Below are 25,068 nucleotides of genomic sequence, written 5' to 3'. Positions count from 1 at the left end.
CTTATCCACAATACATGTGCAAAAACATGCCTATACAAAATTCATTGTAACTCTTCAGAATAGATAGATACCCCCCAATTTTGTTCTTCATATTTGGATAGATTATGAGTCGGAGATATGATTTCATGTCTCATTTGACCCTCAATTAACTCATGACGTGATAATAATGGCCTCCGAACTAAAAATTTCAATTTGCATATTATGACGTCATCATATGTATGGAAAATTTATTGTATCTCTGTAAATATTGATTAATTTACTTCCAAACTTAGATATGTTGTAGCTGAGACAATTCTCTACAATATTAGTGCTCATTGTTTTTCATTTTGATGACATCATCGTGGTGAAAACTTCAATTAAAGGCAACATGTCAGAATGTTCTTAATTTAACCGTACAGTAATCTGGCTTGATACTGTTGGTTAGCGCTGTCTGCCTAATTCTAAACTGTTTAAACAATCACACAAATTATTTTGGTTAAAAGAACGTTCAAAGAGCAATTTACGAGTTTACACAAAAACCAAAATAAGTCGTTTTTTTTCTTTTTGTATTTTTATTGTTTATATTCCTTGTGTTCTATAATTCTTGTCATCACTATTCACATATATTATGTGCTCAAGCATCCCCTGCTCATATGGTTATATACTAATGTTGACTTAGATTGCATTTTCTAATTCTACTTATTGACTTTTGATTCTACTACATGTATTTACATTTTTACCTAAACATCCACCCTTACATAACACAATGCTTTCACATTGGTTTTATTGTGCATAGTCTATGTCTTTTACATTTTCATATTTACAATTCAGTGTTTACATCATAACAACTTATTAATAAACTTGAATTCCACTGCTTAGTATAAGTAGTAGTAGTAGTAGTCAGGGGTGGATTTAGCTTTTTGCTAAGGGGGGGGGGGGGGGGGGGTTAAAACAATATCGTCCACACGAGCCGCATAGCGTCGAGGCGATTTTTTGTTGTTGCTATTTTGAACCCCCGTAAATGATGTTTTCCATCTACTAACACAGGGGGGGGGGGGGTTAAACCCCCTAAACCCCTCCCCGTAGATCCGCCCCTGGTAGCAACAATAGCAGTAGTAGTAGTAGTAGGAAAAATGCTTTCAACCAGAAATAACAGGGAACGACACTAGCAATCAACAGACAAAAAGTACAGTAGAGTAATTTTATAATAGTTTTCTTACCAATATCTCAAAACACGATTAACATGATGGAATATGCTTTCGTGCTTTATGGCATACGTGTATATACATGACTCATTAAATTTTCCTTTTTTTTAAAGCTTGCATCAAAACATTCAAAACATATCTTATATTACTAAAATCGTTATCATCAGACACCTCTGCAGAAGAAAAAAAATACAATATTCGAAAAAAAAAAAAAAAAATTATTTGTAGCTCCATGATGTAAGAGTTTTTTTTTTTAATACATCAATCAAATTATTCAGAAACTGACAGTGCTTCAATGACGGAAGATCAGTATAATGAATCCATATAAAGAAACTAGTCCCATACCCTGACTTTCACGTTTTGGTGGGACCTAAGGTCTTCAACTTTATTTACCCGAATTTATCAGACTTCTGCTAACCATGGTATTTCAAAGGGAATCGTTCTACTGATTGTTGATATCAAGGTATTTGGGAATAACTCGAGTAGACATTGTAAAAACGAAGAAGGAGCACAGGATGAAAATAAGCCATGATATATTTTGATAACTTTTCGTCCTTAAACATTAATCACATTATTCAGAAAATAGCAATAGAAAAAACAAATTTCAATGAAGAGGATATTTGTATTCTATTTGGATATACGAGAGGAAGCGCCCAAGTCCATCAGCATTGATTTTTTCTCTCCAGTTTTTAAGATAAATGTTAATATTTTATTATAATTTGTAAAACATGCTTTCATCTTCACAGAATAATTGATACATGGACATATATTATGTAATGAATAAAGACTGGAAATATTTTGCCCTTTCAAAATTATAAAAACCTTTTTTTTTAAACAAAATTATTATGATGGACTTGGATCTATCCTCTTCTCATGTATTCATGTTTCATATTGTTTTATCATAGTACTGTTGACAGAATTTTTCTCTTTGGCATCATTCAATTCTTCGTAGTTAGCTTCTTGATCAGGTTCTTGGTAGGTATGAGGGTCGACAGTATCATCGTAGCTCTGATCATCGTTATTACAATCTTGGTAGGTATGGATAGTATTCAAGTCTTGGTAGATATGGGCGTCTGTCTGTGACTGATCAAATACAGGGTTCTCATACTGCGGAGACAATTTGGACTCCCTCCCTTCAGACTTAGAAGTTGCTGATTCATTGCTGAAAAATAACAATATAAAAGCATATATTAATTGCATTAAAGTGGAAATTCAAAGAAAATCACAAATATGTCAACTAATGTATCCCTAGAAACTGGTAAGCTAACAGAGCTAACATTCAAAAGGGGATATAAAACCGATACTGATAACTAAATTTTTTTGTTTTGAAATACACAGGATAGGGGTTAATTAACAATTATAAAAAAACAGACTTTCAAATTGAAAAAACCCCGGAATGATGTTAAGGACGGCATTTGTTCCCTCTTGAAACGCCGAACATATCGCGGTGTGTGCAGCTGAATATACAATGGCGTCTTATTTTGTTTACAAGCGACAGATTCCTTTATTTTTGTATCGCTGCATTTGTCATCAAAATATAACTATGCGCGGGGTTTAGAGTGAGACAATAGATAATACATTTAGCTTGACGGTAGTGAAGTAAGTGAAAGAACTCAAGAGAAGATGAAAAAACAGGCACTGGAAAAATGTGAGATGTCATGGGACATCGTCTGCTTGTGCAAATCATGTCCATCCTGTGATCTCACACATCTCAGCAGCGTTCGGAGAGCTCTTCAGGTGCTATGTCGGGGCTGTATTTAAGCGTTTTGTTATTTATAATAATTACTTCAAATGTTTCCAAGCATTGAATTTTGATAACCTTGTCGAATCAAAATTTCAACTTTGCAATAATGAAAATAAAGTTAGTTTTTAAACTCAATGAGCATCTACTTTAATGAAATACATGATTTGAAAATCATCAACTCCCGATAAATAGGTATATAGAAACACGTCAACATGAGATGTAGGAATTAGTGTGGTACTTTTGAAATACATGTAATTTACCTAATAAGTATTTTAAACAGGTTGCCATTACATTTGAAAAGCGTTATGCTTTGGAATACTTTGGACAACATTACAACAAAAGGAATTAAATAACTTAATATTTTTGGTATATAAAGTTCAATCTTATTCAGCTTGTATTTTCATAACCATACGGTTTTAGCCCCTTGCGTGGAAGAATACGATGAGAATCGACTGATGAGAAAGACAGGTTAAGAACAAGGTAACTCTCTAACCTTCTTCGCTTGTAAAGGATGATGATGAGAACTATAACGACAACAATCACAAGAATAGCACCAACAGCGCTTCCTACCACTATGGAAATTGAAGAACCTCCAGCAGAAGTTGATTTTGGTGGAGAAGAAACAGTAGGTGAAGAGGTTGTTGTGGGAACTAGGATGGTAGTGAAAAGAATGACATAAATTAGAAATACCAAGGTAGCATCACAGATAATGGTTAAATAATAAATAAAGACCCAATGATTCGAAGTAAGCCATGTAGAAAGTCTTTGCAGTCGTTATTAAAACAGAATAATATCTTGATACCATACCAGGTCCTGTTTGTGATTCTGTGCTTTGCGGAGAAGCTTGCATAGTAAAAGTGAATGGTGTCGTTAGCCTTATCTCTAAAAGAATGAAAAACAACGTTTAACTTTTAGGTTCAACACTAAAAAAAATTCCTTTAATAGCAGGTGGGCTAGAGTGGCAAAATAAAAGAAACATGGAACCTAAAGTTGAGAAAAATATAGATAGGCAACTGTTTGATGATTATAGAATCAGAAATTATAGCTCTTGGTTATTACAAAGTCAACCCCCAGATGTAAATTTTAGAGAATTGAAATATTCTAAAAGTCCATTGTATTTATTAGGCGTGCGTTTTTCAAAGAACTCGAATGATTTATAAAAGTTAAATGTTTTGCAATATTATAAACTTTAAAACGAATCTTGGGAATATGGTCGATGAGAGACTTAAAACCATTGGGTAAAATTATTACTGTAAACAAAATTGCCATTTCCCAACTTATTTTATATTTTATCAGTATTACCGAAACCCAATGAATTTATTAATTCATGAAGTTGAATCTATTATATACTCTTTTATTTGGAATCGTTAATTAACCAGACAAGATAAATCGGAAAACAATTATAGCAGATTACAATGAAGGGGGTTTGAACATGTTACATTTATTGTCAACTATTAAGGGACTCAGGGTCGCATGGGTGATGGGATGTTAAATACAGAAAATAAAGGCAACTGAACATGTTTTTTTAAATTTGATATGATGAAATTAGGTTATGATATATTTTGAACTTGTAGTTTAAAAAGTAAAGTGCAATTTATGAAAATTGGTAACTTCTTTATAAAAGAAATTTTAGTAGCCTGGAGTGATATTACTTTTTTTGAGAACCCAAGTGATCATTTTATTCATAATCAAATTATTTGGAATAACTTATAGATCATAATAAATGGGAACGTTTTTTTAAAGTCTGATTGGATAAATAATGGCATAATACAAATTTATCATTTATTACAATAAGGTCTTTTTTTTTAGTTATGATGAATCTATGCAAACATACTATATTTGATGTAATTTCATGGAGTTTTATTCTGTTTTATCCGTCATTTCCTTTCAAAGGAAATATATTATTACAAATGCTCCCATTTCGAATATGAACCAGTATTAGAATTTAATTGGTACGTTGAAAAAGAAAACTAAAATATGTAAATTAATTCATAAATTATGCATTTATAAAATAATTCAAGTTCCAATTTCACAAAGAAAGTGGAACTCAACTTTATTGGAACCAATTATGGAGTGGAAAAAAGTGTACGTTATTCCCTTTAAATATGCAATTTCAGAAAAATTGTGTTATTTTCAGTTTAAAAATTACATAATATTCTTAGGGTAAATGAATATTTCGTTGGTAGGTATATTACATTTTTTGATAGTGTTGAATCAATCACAAATTTGTTTTGGGAATGTCCAATTTACATTACAATTTCAAGAAAGCACTTTAAATAATAACGTTATATTGACCATGTTTACATTTATATTTACAATACTTTATATTCTCTACAAAATGTAAAAATAGTGTATTACATTTCAAATTATTTAAGAAACAGTCGCAATATTATTATGACCTTGAACGAATAATCTTTCAAAATCGAGACAAATTTGTTTTATTTCTTGATAAATGGCGAGATGTACATTTTAATTGAAACATGATATAACGCTTACTATGTTATTAGGTGATACGTACGTAGACGTATCACCTTTTGATTTCGTCAAGATTTTTCTTTATTATTATTATTATTAGGTGTCTCATTTGACCCTCAATTAACTCATTACGTCATTATAATGGCCTCCGAACTCAACATTTCAAATTGCATATTATGACGTCAACATATTTTTGGAAAATTGATTGTATCTCTGTGAATATTGACACGATTTTTCATTTTGACAAAGGCATCATGGCATATTTTTGCGATTAAAGGAGGCATGTCAATTTTTCACATTTTGCTTGTATTCTCTATGGGACATGACTTTTTCTCAAAACTGGATTCTACATTTCCGTCTTTCGCGACCAATATCTCGGCGTCGTTTTAGCCTCGTTTTCGCTGAGCTTCGAGTAAGTTGTAGCTTAGACAATAAGGTATCACAAATGTGTCCTTTATTTTTCGATCAGATGCCGGGATCATGCTCATATTTCACTTGCAAAGTGGGATTTGAGAATTCCTTTTTTCCGTTAACGTGTAATCACTATGGGAAATGTTTTGGTATATCAGTAACGCACTTGACTTCCGACCTCGATCGAGACCCCTGGTTCGAGTCCGGGCGTCTCCAACAATTTTTGTCTTCACTTTTTTTCCTTCTTTTTGACCTTTCACTGTACCATCTCCTTTGAATATTAAAACATGTAGAATCGCAAATAATGTAATAAACAACCATATTTACTTTACTATTACCCTATTATCACTTGATCCATTCCTTTTTGCGTGTAATCCTTATCGGAGATGACTTTTTCTCAAATCTGGATTCTACATTCCTGTCTTTTGCGAGCAATATCGCTGTTATTTCTGTTTATTTTTTGTTGATTTTTGAGTTTGTTGTAGCTGAGACCATATGCTATCTAAATGTCCCCTCATTTTGTCAATCAGATGTCAGGATCATGCTCATGATCATGATCATCATCATCCTCATCATCATAGTCTGATGATGATCATCATCAACATCATCATGATCATCATCATGATCATCAACATCATCATGATCAAGATCATCATTATCATCATCATTAACATTATCGTTATTATCATCATCTAACATTATCATTATCATCATCATCATCATCCCCATTACTATCATGATAATCATTGTTTACATGTCTATATAACTTCTCCCTTTCTCTATATAGTAAATATTCAAATCTGTCATAAGAATTGAAGACAGACCACCTAATTCGTCCTCATAACGAATTAAATTTCTAGTTATTATCATTATTATTATATACTATTTATTATTATTATTATTATTATTGCTATTATAATCATTATCATTATCATTATTATCATCATTATAATTATAATTATTATTATCGTCATTATAATCATTATTATCATTATTTTTGGTCTTGATGTTGAAAATATATAATGGTATCTACATTTTGAAGTAAAAGCACTTAGGATATGTAGCTTGTAAATGCATAGACTACCTTCATTGCCAACATACTACCTCTACTTTCAATCAAATAGGTAAGATAAGAACGCTTAATAGACCAGTTCATAGTTAGCACATAGTACAAATGACTTCAAATATCAACAGATCTTTTACAGATGGAGTATTCCCACTTTGTGAATTTTAGAATAATCATTGCCAAAGTGATGGATGTAGTAATACTTCCACCTGTGTTTAATAGAATGTACCACCTGTGCATCAATTAATAATGATAACACTTTTATGAGCATGTATCCAGTATTTATCTCGTTGGGTTTACAATTTTGGTACAAATAACCTTTAAATGCTAATGAGCAGATTGTTTCTACAAACTGGTTTATTCACCAACATCACTTACTATTTCACCCTTAGCGATCCGATGGGTCTTTTCTTGCCCTATGTTTCGCTAAGATACCTTAGATTACTAAACACCACAACTGTTCTTATTCATGAATGCCAGAATGTACTTCATTGAAATGAGCTCCAAATATTTGTTTCCGATTTTTTGCTTATTCTGCTCATGTGTCAAGTGTAATTCCTCATAATTTGAATCAAAAGAAAATCTTTACACATCTTTAAAATGAGACAATGAACTACTATGAGTGAAGTACACAAAGGCAACAATCCATATAGAATAAGGGCAGTGTGGTCTTTTACTTCACAACTTGAGTGGTGTGTTGGTATACAGTATTTATTCTCTTGACACATTAAGCCTTGTTTAGATACACAGCAAAAAGAAAAAAGGGTAACATTCTTCTGAGACTTGTATCTTTAACACATCAGTTTAGTATATCCCATTCCTATTGCGGTACATTGTGCCATTCATGAATAAGAGTAATTTAATTGAAAACAATCATTGAATTTTCTCCATTTTCAATGCAGCTGAAATTCATACCGGTAATCACTATTTTCATGTACAAATTGGCAATTTCTTGTTGTTGTCTTTTGTAATTTTTCTCTATTTTTAAAAATCTTTTCTTATTAAAACAACAAAATGAGTGAAAAATAAATTGTCGCCAATATGAAGAGGAAGCACCTCTAGAGAACTCTGAACTGCTATGAGTTTTATAAGGATACAACATGGATATTACAGATAAAGACCAGTTATGGTCATGTGATTGCATTGTGAAAGAAACGTTGTGGAATCGATCAGAAAAGGTTGATCATCTAGCATATAATAATTGGTGTGTACTGCAAGGTTCAGGAATCATCTAAATGATAAGAAATTTGGCCCAGTCTTCGTAAAGTTACGAGCACTGTACACAGAAAGATGTATATGGGACTACGTACACGTGCGCGACACGTGCGTTTATCTCTCACATACCAATCGGATAAACTAATTTACCAAATATATCAATTAGTAGGGGGTTTCCCGGCAAAATTGTTATCATCATGTATTAGTCAAAACATATTCTTTCACATGATTGGTAATAAGAGCTTCCATTTCATTTTTTTAAATTGGGGCGTTTCCAATACTGGTCTTTACCTTAAAGGGGCATGGGTTGGTTGTGACCTCCTCCCTAAATCCAAAAGAACATTTTTGTTTAAAGGGGTGAGGGGGGGGGGGGGGTATATGTATTGTGCAATTGTGAACAACAGCCAGTTCGGGTATCAATAGATAATTGTTGACTGCTGGTGACACCAGCAGTCCTGCAAGGAGAGCCCCCAAAATCGGCCGAGCACTTTGGTTTGCTGCATGTACTTGCCTGTGGAAGCATCGATAGTCACTTCTTCACTGTCAAAGTCCCTGGCGTGGGAGCTGATGATAGAAAAGCTGTAGGGTATGCCTGGCTTTAAGCCGGTGAAGGTATGGCTCGGCTGATTAGGCATAACTTGACTATTTCCTGGGTTTCGGCTTAGAATGTAGATTGCAGCATTAGGAACGGCTGTCCACTCCAGCGTGATTTCAGTATAGGTGGTCAATGTAGACCCAAAGTTTGAAGGACTACTACCCAGATAACAATACGGCGTTGGGCCAACGTTGGCCATGGTTGGCAGGGTCACAGTCGGCAAGCCAACGTTGGCTAAACATTGGGCCTTCGTCGCCATTTTTACTGATAAATGGTGGCTATTGGTTGGCTATTGGACGTTGGGTCAATGTTGGCTGAACGTTGGTCCATTGTCACCATTTTCACTGATAAATGGTGGCTATTGATTGGCTATTCAACGTTGGGCTAATGTTGGCTGAACATTGGTCCATTGTCGCCATTTTCACTGATAAATGGTGGCTATTCGACGTTGGGCCAATGTTGGCTGAATGTTGATCCATTGTCACCATTTTCACTGATAAATGGTGGCTTTTGGTTGGCTATTCGACGTAGGGCTAACGTTAGCTGAACGTTGGTCCATCGTCTCAATTATTACTGATAAATGTTGGCTTTTGGTTGGCTATTCGACGTTGGGGTAACGTTGGCTCATTGTCGCCATTTTCACTGATAAATGGTGGCTTTTGGTTGGCTATTCGATGTTGGGCCAATGTTGGCTGAACGTTGGTCCATTGTCGCCATTTTCACTGATAAATGGTGGCTTTGGGTTGGCTATTCAATGTTGGGCCAATGTTGGCTGAACGTTGGTCCATCGTCTCAATTATTACTGATAAATGTTGGCTTTTGGTTGGCTATTCGACGTTGGGCTAACGTTGGCTCATTGTCGCCATTTTCACTGATAAATTGTGGCTATTGGTTGGCTATTCGACGTTGGGCCAACGTTGGCTGAACGTTGGTCCATTGTCGCCATTTTCACTGATAAATGGTGGCTTTTGGTTGGCTATTTGACGTTGGGCTAACGTTGGCTGAACGTTGGTCTATCGACTCAATTATTACTGATAAATGGTGGCTATTGGTTGGCTATTCGATGTTGGGCCATTGTTGGCTGAACGTTGGTCCATTGTTGCCATTTTCACTGATAAATAGTGGCTATTGGTTGGCTATTCGACGTTGGGCCAATGTTGGCTGAACGTTGGTCCATTGTCGCCATTTTCACTGATAAATGGTGGCTTTTGGTTGGCTATTCGATGTTGGGCTAACGTTGGCTGAACGTTGGTCTATCGACTCAATTATTACTGATGAATGGTGTCTTTTGGTTGGCTATTCGACGTTGGGCTATCGTTGGCTCAATGTTGGTCCATTGTCGCCATTTTCATTGATAAATGGTGGCTTTTGGTTGGCTATTCGACGTTGAGCTTACGTTGGCTGAATGTTGGTCCATCGTCTCCATTTTTACTGTTAATTTGGTGGATATTTGTTGGCAACTCGAAATGGGCCAACGTTGGCTTAAGGGATCCGGTAACTTTGTCTTAGATCCTTTAAAAAATAATCCTTGATTTAGCTCATGCTGCAATGATAATTATAAACCTTCAGGTCAGTCAGGAACTCCATGACTTTTACAAGCCGATCGCCTGTCTGATTATCAAGATATTGATGATTGGAATTACAAATTTTGAAAACCGTTCACCTGACGATTTTCATAACACTACAGTCTATTGGGGAAAACGAGTACCGGTATGGTAAAACCGGTCATTCAAATATTTTTACTTTTTTGAGGCACTTCTTGATCATTTTGAAGCGCGATTTTTTTAGGGCTTCAATATTACACCATATCACAGACACTGGTAACATGTAGGACCGTGTATCTCATATTTAACATTGTTAAACGATCCCTTTAACGTTTTTCGCAATTTGTATTGATAAATTGTGGCTATTGGTTGGCTATTCGACGTTGGGCCAATGTTGGCTGAACGTTGGTCCATTGTCGCCATTTTCACTGATAAATGGTGGATATTTGTTGGCTATACGACAATGGGCCAACGTTGGCTTAACGTTGGTCACGTACGTTTCTCACTAGCATCGCGTACGTGCGCTTGGTGGGCGGTGCCATGCTTGCTATGACGTCACTCGTAAGCGATTAAAAAACAAAGCCGAACATAACATTATGCTAATATAATTACCTCACTCTTTACCCCCCAACCAATCAAATACAAGCTAAACTATGGAAAGGAAAGTTCCCCTCCCCCCAAATGAATATTCATATTGCCAATTTGATACATAGTTTTTAAATAATCATTGAAGATAACTTGACGTATATTCAAATTTTAATGAACCATAATTTTGGCAAAAATCGCCGAAATTGACATTTTGTTGTAAGATTGTACAAAATTTATTATAAACTCTTCATCTCAATTTTTGTGTGTCGTAATATTTTTAAAGCATATGAATGAGGATGTTTCCTGAAATAGTCCATTGACCTTATTTTCGTTCCAGTTTTTTTGGCATTATGGCCTATGTTTGAAAACGAGAGAGTTTGAGTTATTTTTTAATTCATCGGCGCTATATACGCACATTTCGAGGCCGTGTGCATCGGGGTGGAGATTTTGTCCCGCATCGTATCAAGGATGCGTGATTTGCGTGCTTTTGATAGCTAGCATGGCATTGTGTATACAGGAGCGGTAGGTAAATCCTAATCCGTCACATTCATATTGATCCTGAAAGGCCTAGTTAGATCTACAGTTGACCGAGAGCATCTCATTATAGCTATTATAGACTCTAGAAGATAGTCTCTAGATTTTTTTTTTTTTCTTTAATTTATTAAACTTTGCTTGGTGATAATTGGGCACAAGATCATCATTTAATCTTAAGCCATGTTTATCAATTTATTGCACAGACTCCTCATTTATCAACATACTGAATAAGGGCTGCATATGAAGAGCTCAATAGCTTTATACCGTTAGGCCTCTAATTTAAACTGTTTTACTTGCTACAAAATGCTAGACAATTTTTATGTTGGAAAATTATGAATTTAGTTCACACCTTTTAGGTATTCCTCAGGAAAAAACATGCTAGAGTCTAGATTTCTCATGATTTCGCAAGAAAAAAAAATTGCGAGGAGTCTGCGCAATAAATTGATAAACATGGCTTTAATTGATATTTTCCACTAGAGTCAAGACTCTAGCTCCACTCTAGAGACTAGATTATTCCAGAGACAAGATCTATAACTAAGTCTAGATTCTAGATCTAGACTAGGGCAGGCTTATTATTTATTTTCTCATGCAGAAACAAAATCTACAACTTGCAGGGGTCTATGTTAAATCAAATAGGGGCCCTAGCCCTAACTTGCCTAAGCCTACAACTTTTGATTTTGTGCCCAGTTGACATTATAATCACCAAGCAAAGTTTAATAAATGAAAGAAAAAACAACAACATCTAGAGACTGTCTTCTAGAGTCTGTAATAGCTATAATGAGATGCTCTTGGTCAATTGTAGATCTAACCAAGCCTTTCAGGATCAATATGAATGTGACCGACTAGGATTTACCTACCGCTCCTGTATACACAATGCCATGCTAGCTATCAAAAGCACGCAAATCACGCATCCTTGATACGAAGCGGGACAAAATCTCCAACCCGATGCGCACGGCCTCGAAATGCGCGTAGCGCCGATGAATTAAAAAATACCTCAAACTCTCTCGTTTTCAAACTTAGGCCATAATGCCAAAAAAAACTGGAACGAAAATAAGGTCAATGGACTATTTCAGGAAACATCCTCATTCATATGCTTTAAAAATATTACGATACACAAAAATTGAGATGAAGAGTTTATAATAAATTTTGTACAACCTTACAACAAAATGTAAATTTCCGTGTTTTTTGCCAAAATTATGGTTCATTAAAATTTGAATATACGTCAAGTTATCTTCAATGATTATTTGAAAACTATGTATCAAATTGGCAATATGAATATTCATTTGGGGGTAGGGGAACTGTCCTTTCCATAGTTTAACTTGTATTTGATTGGTTGGGGGTAAAGAGTAAGGTAATTATATTAGCATAATGTTATGTTCGGCTGTGTTTTTTAATCGCTTACGAGTGACGTCATAGCAAGTATGGCACCGCCCACCAAGCGCGCACAGGCGACGTACTTGTGGTCCATTGTCGCATTTTTTATTGACAAATGGTGGTCATTGGTCAAGTATTCGACGTTGGCCCAATTTTTTTTTCCCCGAATATGCAAGGGAACCTAGTGTATTTCAGAAATATAACGGAATGTGAAGACAGTAGAAGAAGGTATCTTGAGGAGAAGAAAAGAACCATGATACATTGGGTAGCCTTCCGGTCTTCAGTATCTGCCTGGGTGAGACCATATAGTGTCTCCTTCCAGGTTTTGCAGGGTCTGCTACAGGGTTTGTGATAAATTTCTAAATTGATAACTTTTTGTCTTCGTATCTATGCTTCGTGGCTGCATAATAATAATAAGAATAGTAATGCAGACATTTATAATGCGCAAAATATCCACCCAGATGGTGCTCAATTAGGCACTACTAATAATCAGATTAAATGTATTAACAAAAATACGCTGAAAGTGTTTAAAATAGAACAGAACAAAATATAATTAGGGGAAAACACTTGTCATTAGATATGTTTTTACATTTGTCTGAAAGTGATCTACAGTTTTAAAATTTCAATGATTTTGGGAGTCTGTTCCACAAGCGGAAAGCTGCAGATCTAATCGCTCCCCCCTGATCGTTTAGTTTGTGGACAATTTGTGGATTTATTTGAAAAGCAGAGACCAGAGCAACATGGCTTGTGAAGATTGATAAGAGAAGAGATGTATTGTGGTTAGGCTTATAAAGCTAACAGTGTAGTTACTCACTTGGACTGATCTTGACGGGATTGCTTCTGGTCTGGGCCATTCCTGCACCAGCAAGTGTGGTGATGTTCACCTCAACACCTGGTCCGTCCATCAAACCCATGATCGTTCTCTCCAGCTGCAAAGAGATCCCGTCGAACACATTGATAGGACTGTACGGACCACTGCCGTCGTCGTACATGATCTCGTAACCGACGAGCTTGCTTTCAGGTCGAGACCACTGCAGGGTGACAGAGTCTACAGTGACCAACGTAAAGACGACGCGCACTGGCGCTAGAGGTACTGTAAAAGATAAGATAATAATAATAACAAGTCAACGCAAAGCGTAGCATCCCCTCGCAGGGTACAAATGGCCTATATACGTCAGAACAAGTTACCTCCATTGGACTATACTATTATATTACTAGGCTAGGAGGTTAACCACATTTTCACATAAAAGGTATATCATTAGGTGTTTTTGCATATTTAGTGTGCTATGACCTTTCACCTTTGACCTATAATTATAAGAATATTGATGAATTTGGTATCAGTTTGTAAAAAAAAATAGTGTTTTACAAGAAAAATAGGATTATTTTGTTTTGTTTGTTTTCTTTGTTTTGTTTTGTTTTTGTTGTTTTCCTTTTTTTTCCCCTCTTTGAAATGTCAAAGTTGGGGTGCGGCCTTATCGCCGGCAAATACGGTACTCGCATGTAAAGCCTATGAGGACTGAGTGTATATGCTACAGTCAACACACACACTGTCTCACACTGTCACACACTGTATCTAAGCCAAATGCTTGGATTAATGTGCCAGGAACCTTCGGGGGGGAAGGGTCCTATCCATTCCTTGTAGATATTTACACTACAATTCACCTGAAATCATGGTTAGAGTACCAAATCATCTTGTATACATGTATGCTTTAATACAAGGAGAATTACATGAGACCAGATACAATTTAACATGTTTCTATCCAGTTTCTCTTTTGATACCAAACATGCCCATTGTACATGAGCTTTAATAACTGACTTACATGTAAACTGTCGAAGAGAGAGAACTTCTCCGGCGCACTGCAACTCAATCTCGATGATGTACTCCTCTCCCGGCATCAGTCCTGAGAAGCTGGCCTTGAGGGAACTTCTGATGACTTCTGAGAACAGCTTAGTGTTGTTGCTTGCCAGGTTGAGGTTGACAATGAAGTCGGTGATTCCTGCAATCTCGCTCCACGTGATTGAGATGGATGTCGAGGTCACCTCTTCCACGTCAATAGTTCCAGGTTCCCTTGGGTCTGTGGGTGCATGGATGGATCACATGATATAAGTACTGCATGCTCAGGCATTCAGTATAACAAAATATATGAACCAACAAATTCAGAATTTCCTGGAAGATGTTATATTGCATTAGGCCGCAGACCGAGGTTGAAATATAATGGCATGAGGGGAACTTTGATCTCGGAGGTAAGTATTCATATGTGTTATATTGCACATAGAAATGGTGTCGAACCCTCTCCTCAATTTACCTGCCTTGAAGTCAGATGCGCGCAGCTAAGCAATTGCAAACAGCAGGTACGCACAGAGATAAGAGGTGCACTTTTGAAAGATAATAGCTTCCTAATGTTTTGGCCCATTCCATCTAAAATTTCACCTGTCTACTTTCAGATTGTTCTGCTTTCCTCAAGGGGAGTTTGAAAAACTTTGGTGTTTACTGGAGGACAGGAGTTTTCAATCACCCAAAGTGGATTACACTTTATTGACAGACAGATCTTAGATTATAAGGTCTTTTCCATTTTGTCAACAAGTACGCCGTTCTATAGTCAGAGCTTATGTTCACTCAGGTAGTCCACGTACGTCCCTTGCTCATTTCTCTTTGAAATCCTTTCAATTTCAGTAAGGGCCTATTCGTCGCCCTTGTGAACATGATATGATGACGTCATGTGTGTGGTGTACTAGTATTTGGCTTGCATATCTGAATTTCCTGCGCCCTTTCCACTTTGAATGAGCTCAAATTACTTACAGGTAAACACTATGACCACTATGGCGCTGACCCCAAAACTGTACAATCTGCAGCTCGATCCCCTCTGCATGTCATCCGCAGAATATGCTTGCACAGTTTGGAGCTTGATACCATGACGTAAAGTCCCCGTAGCAAAATTGAAATACCCCCTTGCTCCTTGCTTGGATGGATGTATTGGGAGGCTGCTAAGAACCACTGAATATTTAATTTTTGTGTATGCTTTATATTCTGGGTAAACGCTCTTTTTATATGTTATAAAGTGTGTTTCTACATAAATTGCTGAACTCTTTTCTGTCTGTATTTTTTCACTTTCGATGTAAATTGTACGTATTTTGTCTTGTCTATTTTTGTTTTTGTTTGGTAATGTTTAAAAAAATTGCATACATTGTAATAAGATTGTATGAGGTCAACTTAAGAGTGCAATGGAGCTGGTGGTTATATTTTGTACGTTTTTTTTCTCCCCCCACCAGTTCCAAGTACAAGTACAGGCGAATAAACATGAGAAAATGAGAAAAAAAGAAAAAAAGAACCACTGATCCCTAGGTCAACAATGTGGTTTTGCCAGTGAATCGTTGCTGGAAGGGAGATCGCATAGTAACCCCCATAGTAACCCTAACGTGCCTGCACTGAGTTGGGCAGCCGAGCGCAGACGAAGTGTCCCCCTAATAACAATCCACACATAAATTAGTCCTCATTAAGAAGCTGAATTCCGTTGCATGTATTCACTGATAAAATAAATAACATGTAAATATAAATTAAGATATAACAAGCTTCTGACACAAGATAGAAAATCGTTAAATAGTGCAGTGTAAAGAAAACTTTCTTGTTATTATCAATGCACAGGTGATAAGGGGGTGTTTCGAAACCCAAGTTGAGGACTCATAATTCATGAATGGAGTTTTTCAACCAGGAAAAACCTGAGGACTGTCGCTTCGACTTGGAGAACTCGATCGAATGGGGGAGGGGGGGGGGTGGTGGCTTCTGGAAAGACATTAGTGATTGCTTAAATGAAAAATGGAGAAGAAAGAAAGTGAAATGCAAGAAGTCTGCAGCTAGAGACTGACTAGGGAGGATCGATATCGGCGGCCGTGCCAAACAAGTAAAATAAAATAAAAAGACTAGGCCACAATAGACTGAGAAGGCGAGGAGGGAATGGAAGAAGAAGTAGAAGAAAAAGAAAGAGCCGCGAACCGGAGAGAGAGTGAGAGGGAGGAGAGAATTAACATTTCTGAGAGAGGGGGAGAGAGAGAGAGAGATAGGCGGACACCCGGGGAATGGAAAGACAGACATAAGGGATTGAGAGAGAGGTGGGAGAGACAGAGAGAACAAGGGAAGGGAGAGATAGATAGAAAGGAGAGGAGAGAGAGGGGAGAGAGACTGAAGGAGGCAACCTGAAAGAAACAGAGTCAAAGAGAGAGAGACGGAAAGGAGTGCGAACGCTATGATGTTTGGAAAACAAGTTGATCAGCTGTGTTAGGCCTCCTCTGCAGCAAGTAAAGAAGGGGGTATTTTAATACCCGACTTCATGGCCATTTACTCGGGTTTGCGAGCTACGAGGGTCAGACGTAATGCTACACTCAATAACACATATCGAAAGCTAACAGGCTGCCTGAAACCAACAAAAGTTGAGGAGATATATCACCTCGCTGGCATCGGATCTCCTAACCAAGGACGCTCTAACACCTGCCTAAAGGAACGTATGAAACAGGCGACAGATGACAGACACATGTTATACGGCTACCTGCCACCCAACAGACGCCATGTACCTAAACACAGCTTCCTCGATTCTGTCCCACCACCTGAGCAGATTCCTCCACCACCAGCCAAGCCCAAACTCATCAAAGGACTAAACCTGAAGTGGCCAGAGATTGGAAATGCCTAAATCTAATGCGGACAAGAATGTGGCGGTGTAAGGCTAACATGGCAAGATGGAGCTATGCCCATGAAAAAGATACTCTCTGAAACTTTGGAGAGACTCAGACGATGGACCACATCTTGAAGTGCGGCGGAACAAGTTGCACAGAAGAATACCTGGCCCTTGTAAATGAGACGGCCATCTTAGCCATTGGGCGATGGAAGAATTGAATTTAAATTAATTTAATTCAATTAAGAAACTGTACATTAATCTTGATCTAAGGAGACACGAACGAACGAACGACGTACAGGTACAGAGAACTAGATATCGACTATTTCTAAAAAGAACGGCATTAAACATTGAGGTGATCGTCAAAACCGAGCTGAACACACGTTCTCTACAGGGTAGACATCATGGCGCATGCACAGATCATCAGGACGCAATGTTGCAATTTACTATGTAGATGTGACAATCGAAGAGTCCTTATTGTATGCTCTCACCACTCTCTTCAAAAGATTCATCTGTAAATTAAAGGAAAGGTCAACTGTAAGAAAAAGCCATCATGTTAAATTCTGAATCTGAAAGACGATAGAAAGTTAGATACATAAACTGTACATTAATAAATAAAGACCCATCACACCAAAAAACACCATAGAATCACAGATATGATTTTAAAGACCATTTCTTAAACTGAAGAGATTCTTAGCTTTACAATGACATAAAACTCATCAGAATTGAAGGGTAAAACGAGAATAATAGTAATGCAGACATTTACAATGCCCAACAAATCTGTCCAGATGGTGCTCATGGCCCTTATAATAATCAGATTAAATGTAATAACAAAATTACGCTGAAAGTGCTTAAATAGAACAGAACAAAAGATACTTAGGGGAAAACACTTGTCATTCTGTAGAGGTGTCGTGGTCGAGTGGATATGTTACCGGACTGTGGATCACAATTCCCGCCGCGGCACTAGTGTCCTTTAGCAAAACATTAATCTACATTTGCCACACTTGTTCCAGGTGAGTTACATGGGTACCTTGCAGGAATTAATTCATTGAAATGCCAGAGCGCCGTAATGGCAGCCATGCTAAATCCTAGGTAATAATTTCCAAAGCTCTTTGGGAGTGCATAGAGAGGTTAAAATGTGATATGCGCTATACAAAAAAACAAAATATTATCATTATTATTAGATGTGTTTTTCTCTGAAAGTGATCTACAGTTTTACAATTTTTCACTGATTTTGGAAGTCTGTTCCCTAACAGGGAGCTGCAGAGACAATCACTCCCCCGTTATTGTTAAGTTTTGGCCTGTGAATGAAGGTTGATATTAAGAGAAGAGATGTATTGTGGATAGGCTTAAACCAAACAGTGTATCGAATTTTCCGGCGATAAGGCTGCAGCGCCGTATAGGCCGCACCCCCGATTTCGACATTATAAAAAAAATAAAAAAATAAAAAAAAATTGTCGAAGGCGGGATTCGATCTCTTGCGGACACATGTAGATTGGGACCCAAAACCAGCGCCTTAGACCGCTCGGCCATCCCGCACTGATGGAATACCCTGCTGTTTTATCTGATGTATACATTGAAATGGATTGAAAATGGCGACTTTGCGTGCTGGATGCTTCGCGGCAGCTCCGTTAAACGGGCCCTTCTTTTACTTTTGCAATGCATTGGCACGAACTTAGATCAAGATCTATCAGCAGATGTTGTTTTTGGAAGTTTATTTTAGTCTTCATGTCAACAATGCAAGATAAAATTGTCGGTAAGATGTGTGGAAATGTCCTGTACCATAGTGGTATAGTCATTTTACCGTTCGTAGTCCCATATATGTGCAAATTCGTGCTGGTTTGGACTTACATTTTTTTTTTTAAACTGTTTCGCCGTAAAGGCCGCACCCCGACTTTTTGATATTTTCTTTTCCAAAAATACTGCGGCCTTTACGCCGGCAAATACGGTAGTTACTCACTTGGACTGATCTTGACAGGGTTGCTTCTGGTCTGGGCCATTCCTGCACCAGCGAGCGTGGTGATGTTCACCTCAACACCTGGTCCGTCCATCAAACCCATGATCGTTCTCTCCAACTGCAAAGAGTTCCTGTCGAACACATTGATAGGACTGTACGGACCACTGCCGTCGTCGTACATGATCTCGTAACCAAAGAGCTGGCTTTCAGGTCGAGACCATTGCAGGGTGACAGAGTCTTCGGTGACCCAAGTAAAGATGGCGCACACCGGCTCCAGAGGTACTGTAAAAGATATAATAATAATAAAAAAAGTAATAATGATAACAGTAATAATAATAACAATACTAATGCTAATGATAAAAATAATACTGATAACAATATCAACAATTATAGTTCTTTGTGTCACATTATGTCTCTTTGTGCTTCGAAAGGACTTTGATATCATTAGCTGGCTTTAGCTCTAGCACTCGCAGTGCTCAGTGTATTCAAGGATTACATCCTCTGCAGGTACCCATGCACTTACCATACCTTGGTTAAGTGTGGCAAATGTGGATTAATATCTTGCCAAAGGACTATATAGTGCAGCGGCTGGGATTTGAACCTTTTACCTGGTGGTTCACAGTACGGAGACTTATCCACTAGACTACAATACCTCTCTAGACATGGAAGGTAATTGGAGCACCAAGAATGTCAAGTCTGACCGACATGAGCGGTATACAAGAACCGACTATTATTGGTAGTAAGAGTGATTAATGTCACTTTCCTCTTGCAGATAAACATGTACATGTACAGAGTATCAAAGGTACACATGTAAATGTATATTGCTTCAAATAGAATAGCAAACTATGAGGAATCCTCCTGCAAATGTCATTCATGTGATAATACCCTGCCAAACACATTTATATGTGTGTGTGTGGCGTAATTGGCAGACGTGGAACAACGCCCCATGCGCATCGATCTGGTATTAACCCTACGTTAACTGGGGGGGGGGGGGGTCAATTTGACCCCCCCCCCCCCTGTAGAAATTTTGCGACTACTCCGAAACCGCGGCAGATATAACATTTTCCTTTCATGACTTTTTTCTTTCGAGTCTTACGCATCTTTAAAAAAAAATAAAAAAAAATAAAAAATCGAAAATCGGATGTGTAGTTACAAAGTCACGTGACTTTTTGTCTTCGCACGTCAGCCCGAAAATCGCTCATTTTTGTGATTTGTGTACAAAACGTATGGAAATGTCATTTTTCTTAAAAAGAGATAAATCATTGGTTATTTAGTCTTGTTTATGTTAAGGGTTTTTTGGGGGGCCAAAATAGTTGCATTGTAGTTATAAATGAAATAAAACAACAAAAACAATAAAATACTTAAGTTAAATAAACAATGAAATACATAAGAAATTAGCAAAACAAGAGATAACATAAGGAATAACCTGGCTCTTCCAATGTTTTGTGTTGTATTATTATTCCAAATGGTCTAACAAATATATGTAGTGAAAAAGAATGCTTAAATATGAATAATGTATGATTTATGGGCAAAAATATGAATTGTATGACCTTATTTGCATAAATTACCATAAATATGCAAATGAGTGAATTTTTCAAAAATTGAAATTACCATAGTATTCTATACACTTCACTTGACATGCATGCAAATTTTCACGGCGATCGGCAGTGAAACGGTCGAGATCTTAGGGGGGGGGGGTCAAATTGACCCCCCCCCCCCCCAGTAAAAACCCGGTCTGAAATAGCCCAGTTAAAATAGGGTTAAAGAAAAAGGCTGTGTACAGTTGTGGTAAGCCCTCAAAATCCTTTCGTCAAATTTCTTTGATTTTAGATGATTAAATAGCAAGATACTACAAGGAGAATTGAATTTCTTTTTTGATACCAAACATGCCCATTGTACATGAGCTTTAACAACTGACTTACATGTAAACTGTCGAAGAGAGAGAACTTCTCTGACGCACTGCAACTCAATCTCGATGATGTACTCCTCTCCCGGCATCAATCCTAAGAAGCTGGCCTTGAGGGAACTTCTGATAACTTCTGAGAACAGCTTAGTGTTGTTGCTTGCCAGGGTGAGGTTGACAATATGGTCGGTGATTCCTGCAATCTCGGTCCATGTGATTGATATTGATGTCGAGGTCACCTCTTCCACGTCAATAGTCCCAGGTTCCCTTTGGTCTGTGGGTGCATGGATGGATCACATGATATAAATACTGCATGCTCAGGCATTCAATATAACAAAATATATGAACTAAAAAAATTCAGAATTTCCTGGAAGATGTTATATTTCATTAGACCGCAGACCGAGGTTGAAATATAATGGCATGATGGGAACTTTGATTTCGGAAGTTAAGCTCCGAAAAACACACACATCAAAGAATCCCTCAACCTCAAACAAGATGTCATGGACAAATACTCGACTAAAAGACTCAAATATTTTGGTCACGTTCTACGAATGAAACCCACAAGATACCCAAAAATTGCTGTTGAAGGAAACGTCACAGGAAATCGACCCAGAGGCAAAAGATGGCTTGACTGCATCTTAGAGGACTGCAAAGCAAGATCCAGAAGAAGGCTGACAGATGCATCAATTAAGGCTGCAGACACAAAAACTTGGCATACCATCACCATACAGAAGCCATCACGAGGCCCCTGGCCTGCGTGGACGGCATAAGTCAAATAACTCAAGTATTTAAATGTGTTATATTGCACATAGAAATGGTGTCGAACCCTCTCCTCAATTTACCTGCCTTGAGGTCAGATGCGCGCAGCTAAGCAATTGCATACAACAGGTATGCACAGAGATAAGAGGTGCACTTTTGAAAAATAATAGCTTCCTAATTTTTTGGCCCATTCCATCTAAAATTGCACCTGTCCACTTTCAGATTGTTCTGCTTTCCTCAAGGGGAGTTTGACGCACTTCGGTGTTTACTGGAGGACAGGCGTTTTCAATCACCCAAAGTGGACTACACTTTATTGACAGACAGATCTTAGATAATAAGGTCTTTTCCATTGTGTCAACAAGAATGCCGTTCTAGTCAAGAGCTTATGTTCACTCAGGTAGTCCACGTACGTCCCTTGCTCATTTCTCTTTGAAATCCTTTCAATTTCAGTCAAGGCCTGTTTGCCACGCTAGTGAACATGATATGATGACGTCATGTGTGTGGTGTACTAGTATTTGGCTTGCATACCCACATTTCCTGCGCCCTTGCCACTTTGAATGAGCTCAAATTACGTACAGGTTAACACTTCACACTATGGCGCTGACCCCAAAACTGTACATTCTGCAGCTCGATCCCCTTTGCATGTCATCCGCAGAATATGCTTGCCCAGTTTGGAGCAGATCAGCCCATGTGAACAAACTTTGATACTACACTCAATAACAAATATCGAAAGCTAACAGGCTGCCTGAGAGCAACAAAAGTTGAGGAGATATATCACCTCGCTGGCATCGGATCTCCTAACCAAGGATGCTCTAACACCTGCCTAAAGGAAAGGATGAAGCAGGCGACAGATGACAGACACATGTTATAAGGCTACCTGCCACCCCACAGACGCCATGTATCTCCACACAGCTTCCTCGATTCAGTCCCACCACCTGAGCAGATTCCTCCACCACCTGCCAAGCCCATAATCATCAAAGGACTAAACCTGAAGTGGCCAGAGATTGGAAATGCCTAAATTGAATGCGGACGAGAATGGGGCGGTGTAAGGCTAACATGGCAAGATGGAGCTATGCCCATGAAGAAGATACTCTCTGCAATTTACTGTGGAGAGACTCAGACGATGAAACACATCTTGAAGTGCTGCGGAACGGGTTGCACAGATGAATACCTGGCCCTTGTAAATGAGACAGACATCTTAGCCATTGGGCGATGGAAGAATTTGATTTAAATTAATTTAATTCAATTAAGAAACTGTACATTAGTCTTGATCTAAGGAGACATGAACGAACGAACGACGTACAGGTACAGAGAGCTAGATACCGACTATTGCTATAGAGAACGGCATTCAACATTGAGGTGATCGTCAAAACCGAGCTGAACACAAGTTCTCTACAGGGTAGACATCATGACATCATGCGCATGCGCAGATCATCAGAATGACGCAATGTTGCAATTTACTATGTAGATGTGACAATCGAAGAGTCCTTAATGTATGCTCTCACCACACTATTCAAAAGATTCATCTGTAAATTAAAGGAAAGGTCAACTGTAAGAAAAAGCCATCATGTTAAATTCTGAATCTGAAAGACGATAGAAAGTTACATGTAGATACATAAAATGTACATTAATAAATAAGACCCATCACACCAAAAAACACCATAGAGTCACAGATATGATTTTAAAGACCATTTCTTAAACTGAAGAGATTCTTAGCTTTACAATGACATAAAATAGTAATGCAGACATTTACAATGCCCAACAAATCCGTCCAGATGGGGGTCATGGCCCTTATAATAATCAGATTAAATGTAATAACAAAAATACGCTGAAAGTGCCTAAAGTAGATATTCATTGATTTTAAAAACTAGCTTTATTTTCATTATTGCCAAGTTGAAACTTTGATTCTACAAGCTAGGTTGTCAAAATTCAATGCTTGAAACCATTTGAAGTAAAAGATTAATTACAAAACGCTTAAATACAGCCCCGGCATAGCACCTGAAGAGCTCTCCGAACGCTGCTGAGATGTGTGAGATCACAGGATGGACATGATTTGCACAAGCAGACGATGTCCCATGACATCTCACACATTTTCAGTGCCTGTTTTTTCATCTTCTCTTGAGTTCTTTCTCTTACTTCACTACCATCAGAATAAATGTATAATCTATTGCCTCACTCTAAAACCTGCGCATGGTTTTATTTTGATGACGAATGCAGCGATACAAAAATAAAGGAATGTGTCGCCTGTAAACAAAATAAGACGCCATTGCATATTCAGCTGCACACACCGCGGTATGTTCGGCGGTTCAAGAGGGAACAAATGCCGTCCTCAATATCATTCCGGGGGTTTTTCAATTTGAAAGTCTGGTTTCTTTGATTGTTAATTAACCCCTATCCTGTGTATTTACAAGCAAAATATTTTAGTTATCAGAATCGGGTCATATCCCCTTTTGAATAGTTTGACATGCCATTACATTTATATACACTAAACTCATTATAATTTGACAAATAACAGCTTTGCAATTATGTTCATTCTTTATGGGATGTCGTCTGCTTGGGCAGCGTTGGTCCATATAGTGACGTCATTAAAACATTGTTATTTTTCCGGCGAATCTCTCGTATATTCCAGCTGCTATGGAGGTGGTTGTATTTGAATTTTTATAAATCACCCGATGTGTAGTTGACCTTAAACTTGTACGATGGCCATCTGTTAGCTTACCAGTTTCTAGTGATACATTAGTTGACATATTTGTGATTTTCTTTGAATTTCACCTTTAAGTAAATTAGTTGAATTGCATTGAGTTGAGTTCTGGCACTTGTGTCGGAGTGCCTTTTCGGTGGGGGGGGGGGCTGTTCGAGGAGTGAACTTTTTGGCGCATTAAATTTCACCTGTCCACTTTCAGATAATTCTGCTTTCCTATAGAGTAGTTTGCTATCAAGGTAGGATTTCCTCTTAATTAAGACAGGAGTCGTGTTAGTTTCCTCGAGGGGAGTTTGACACACTTGTGTGTTTATTGGAGGACAAACGTTTTCAATCACCCAAAGCGGACTACAC

At 37.7% G+C, this 25,068-nt stretch overlaps 1 protein-coding gene across 1 annotated transcript in view; it reads right to left on the bottom strand.

The window, feature by feature from the left end:
• Positions 1 to 1,466: 1,466 nt before the first annotated feature.
• LOC753825 (fibronectin) overlaps positions 1,467 to 25,068 on the bottom strand; it is a 63,755-nt gene continuing 40,153 nt past the window's right edge. The window contains exons 6-11 of the mRNA XM_030988231.1: positions 21,274 to 21,528; positions 19,355 to 19,633; positions 14,551 to 14,805; positions 13,545 to 13,823; positions 3,422 to 3,578; positions 1,467 to 2,346 (exon numbers count right to left, since the gene is read on the bottom strand). Coding sequence (XP_030844091.1) covers positions 2,064 to 2,346; positions 3,422 to 3,578; positions 13,545 to 13,823; positions 14,551 to 14,805; positions 19,355 to 19,633; positions 21,274 to 21,528 — 1,508 coding nt within the window. The 3' untranslated portion in view covers positions 1,467 to 2,063. The remainder of the gene's footprint in view (positions 2,347 to 3,421; positions 3,579 to 13,544; positions 13,824 to 14,550; positions 14,806 to 19,354; positions 19,634 to 21,273; positions 21,529 to 25,068) is intronic.

The sequence above is a fragment of the Strongylocentrotus purpuratus genome, unplaced genomic scaffold (assembly GCF_000002235.5).
Source record: "Strongylocentrotus purpuratus isolate Spur 01 unplaced genomic scaffold, Spur_5.0 spur5_scaffold_17, whole genome shotgun sequence".
Taxonomy (NCBI): Eukaryota; Metazoa; Echinodermata; class Echinoidea; order Camarodonta; family Strongylocentrotidae; genus Strongylocentrotus; species Strongylocentrotus purpuratus.
Note: the sequence above shows the minus strand (reverse complement) of the source record. Positions and strands in the feature narration are given on the sequence as shown.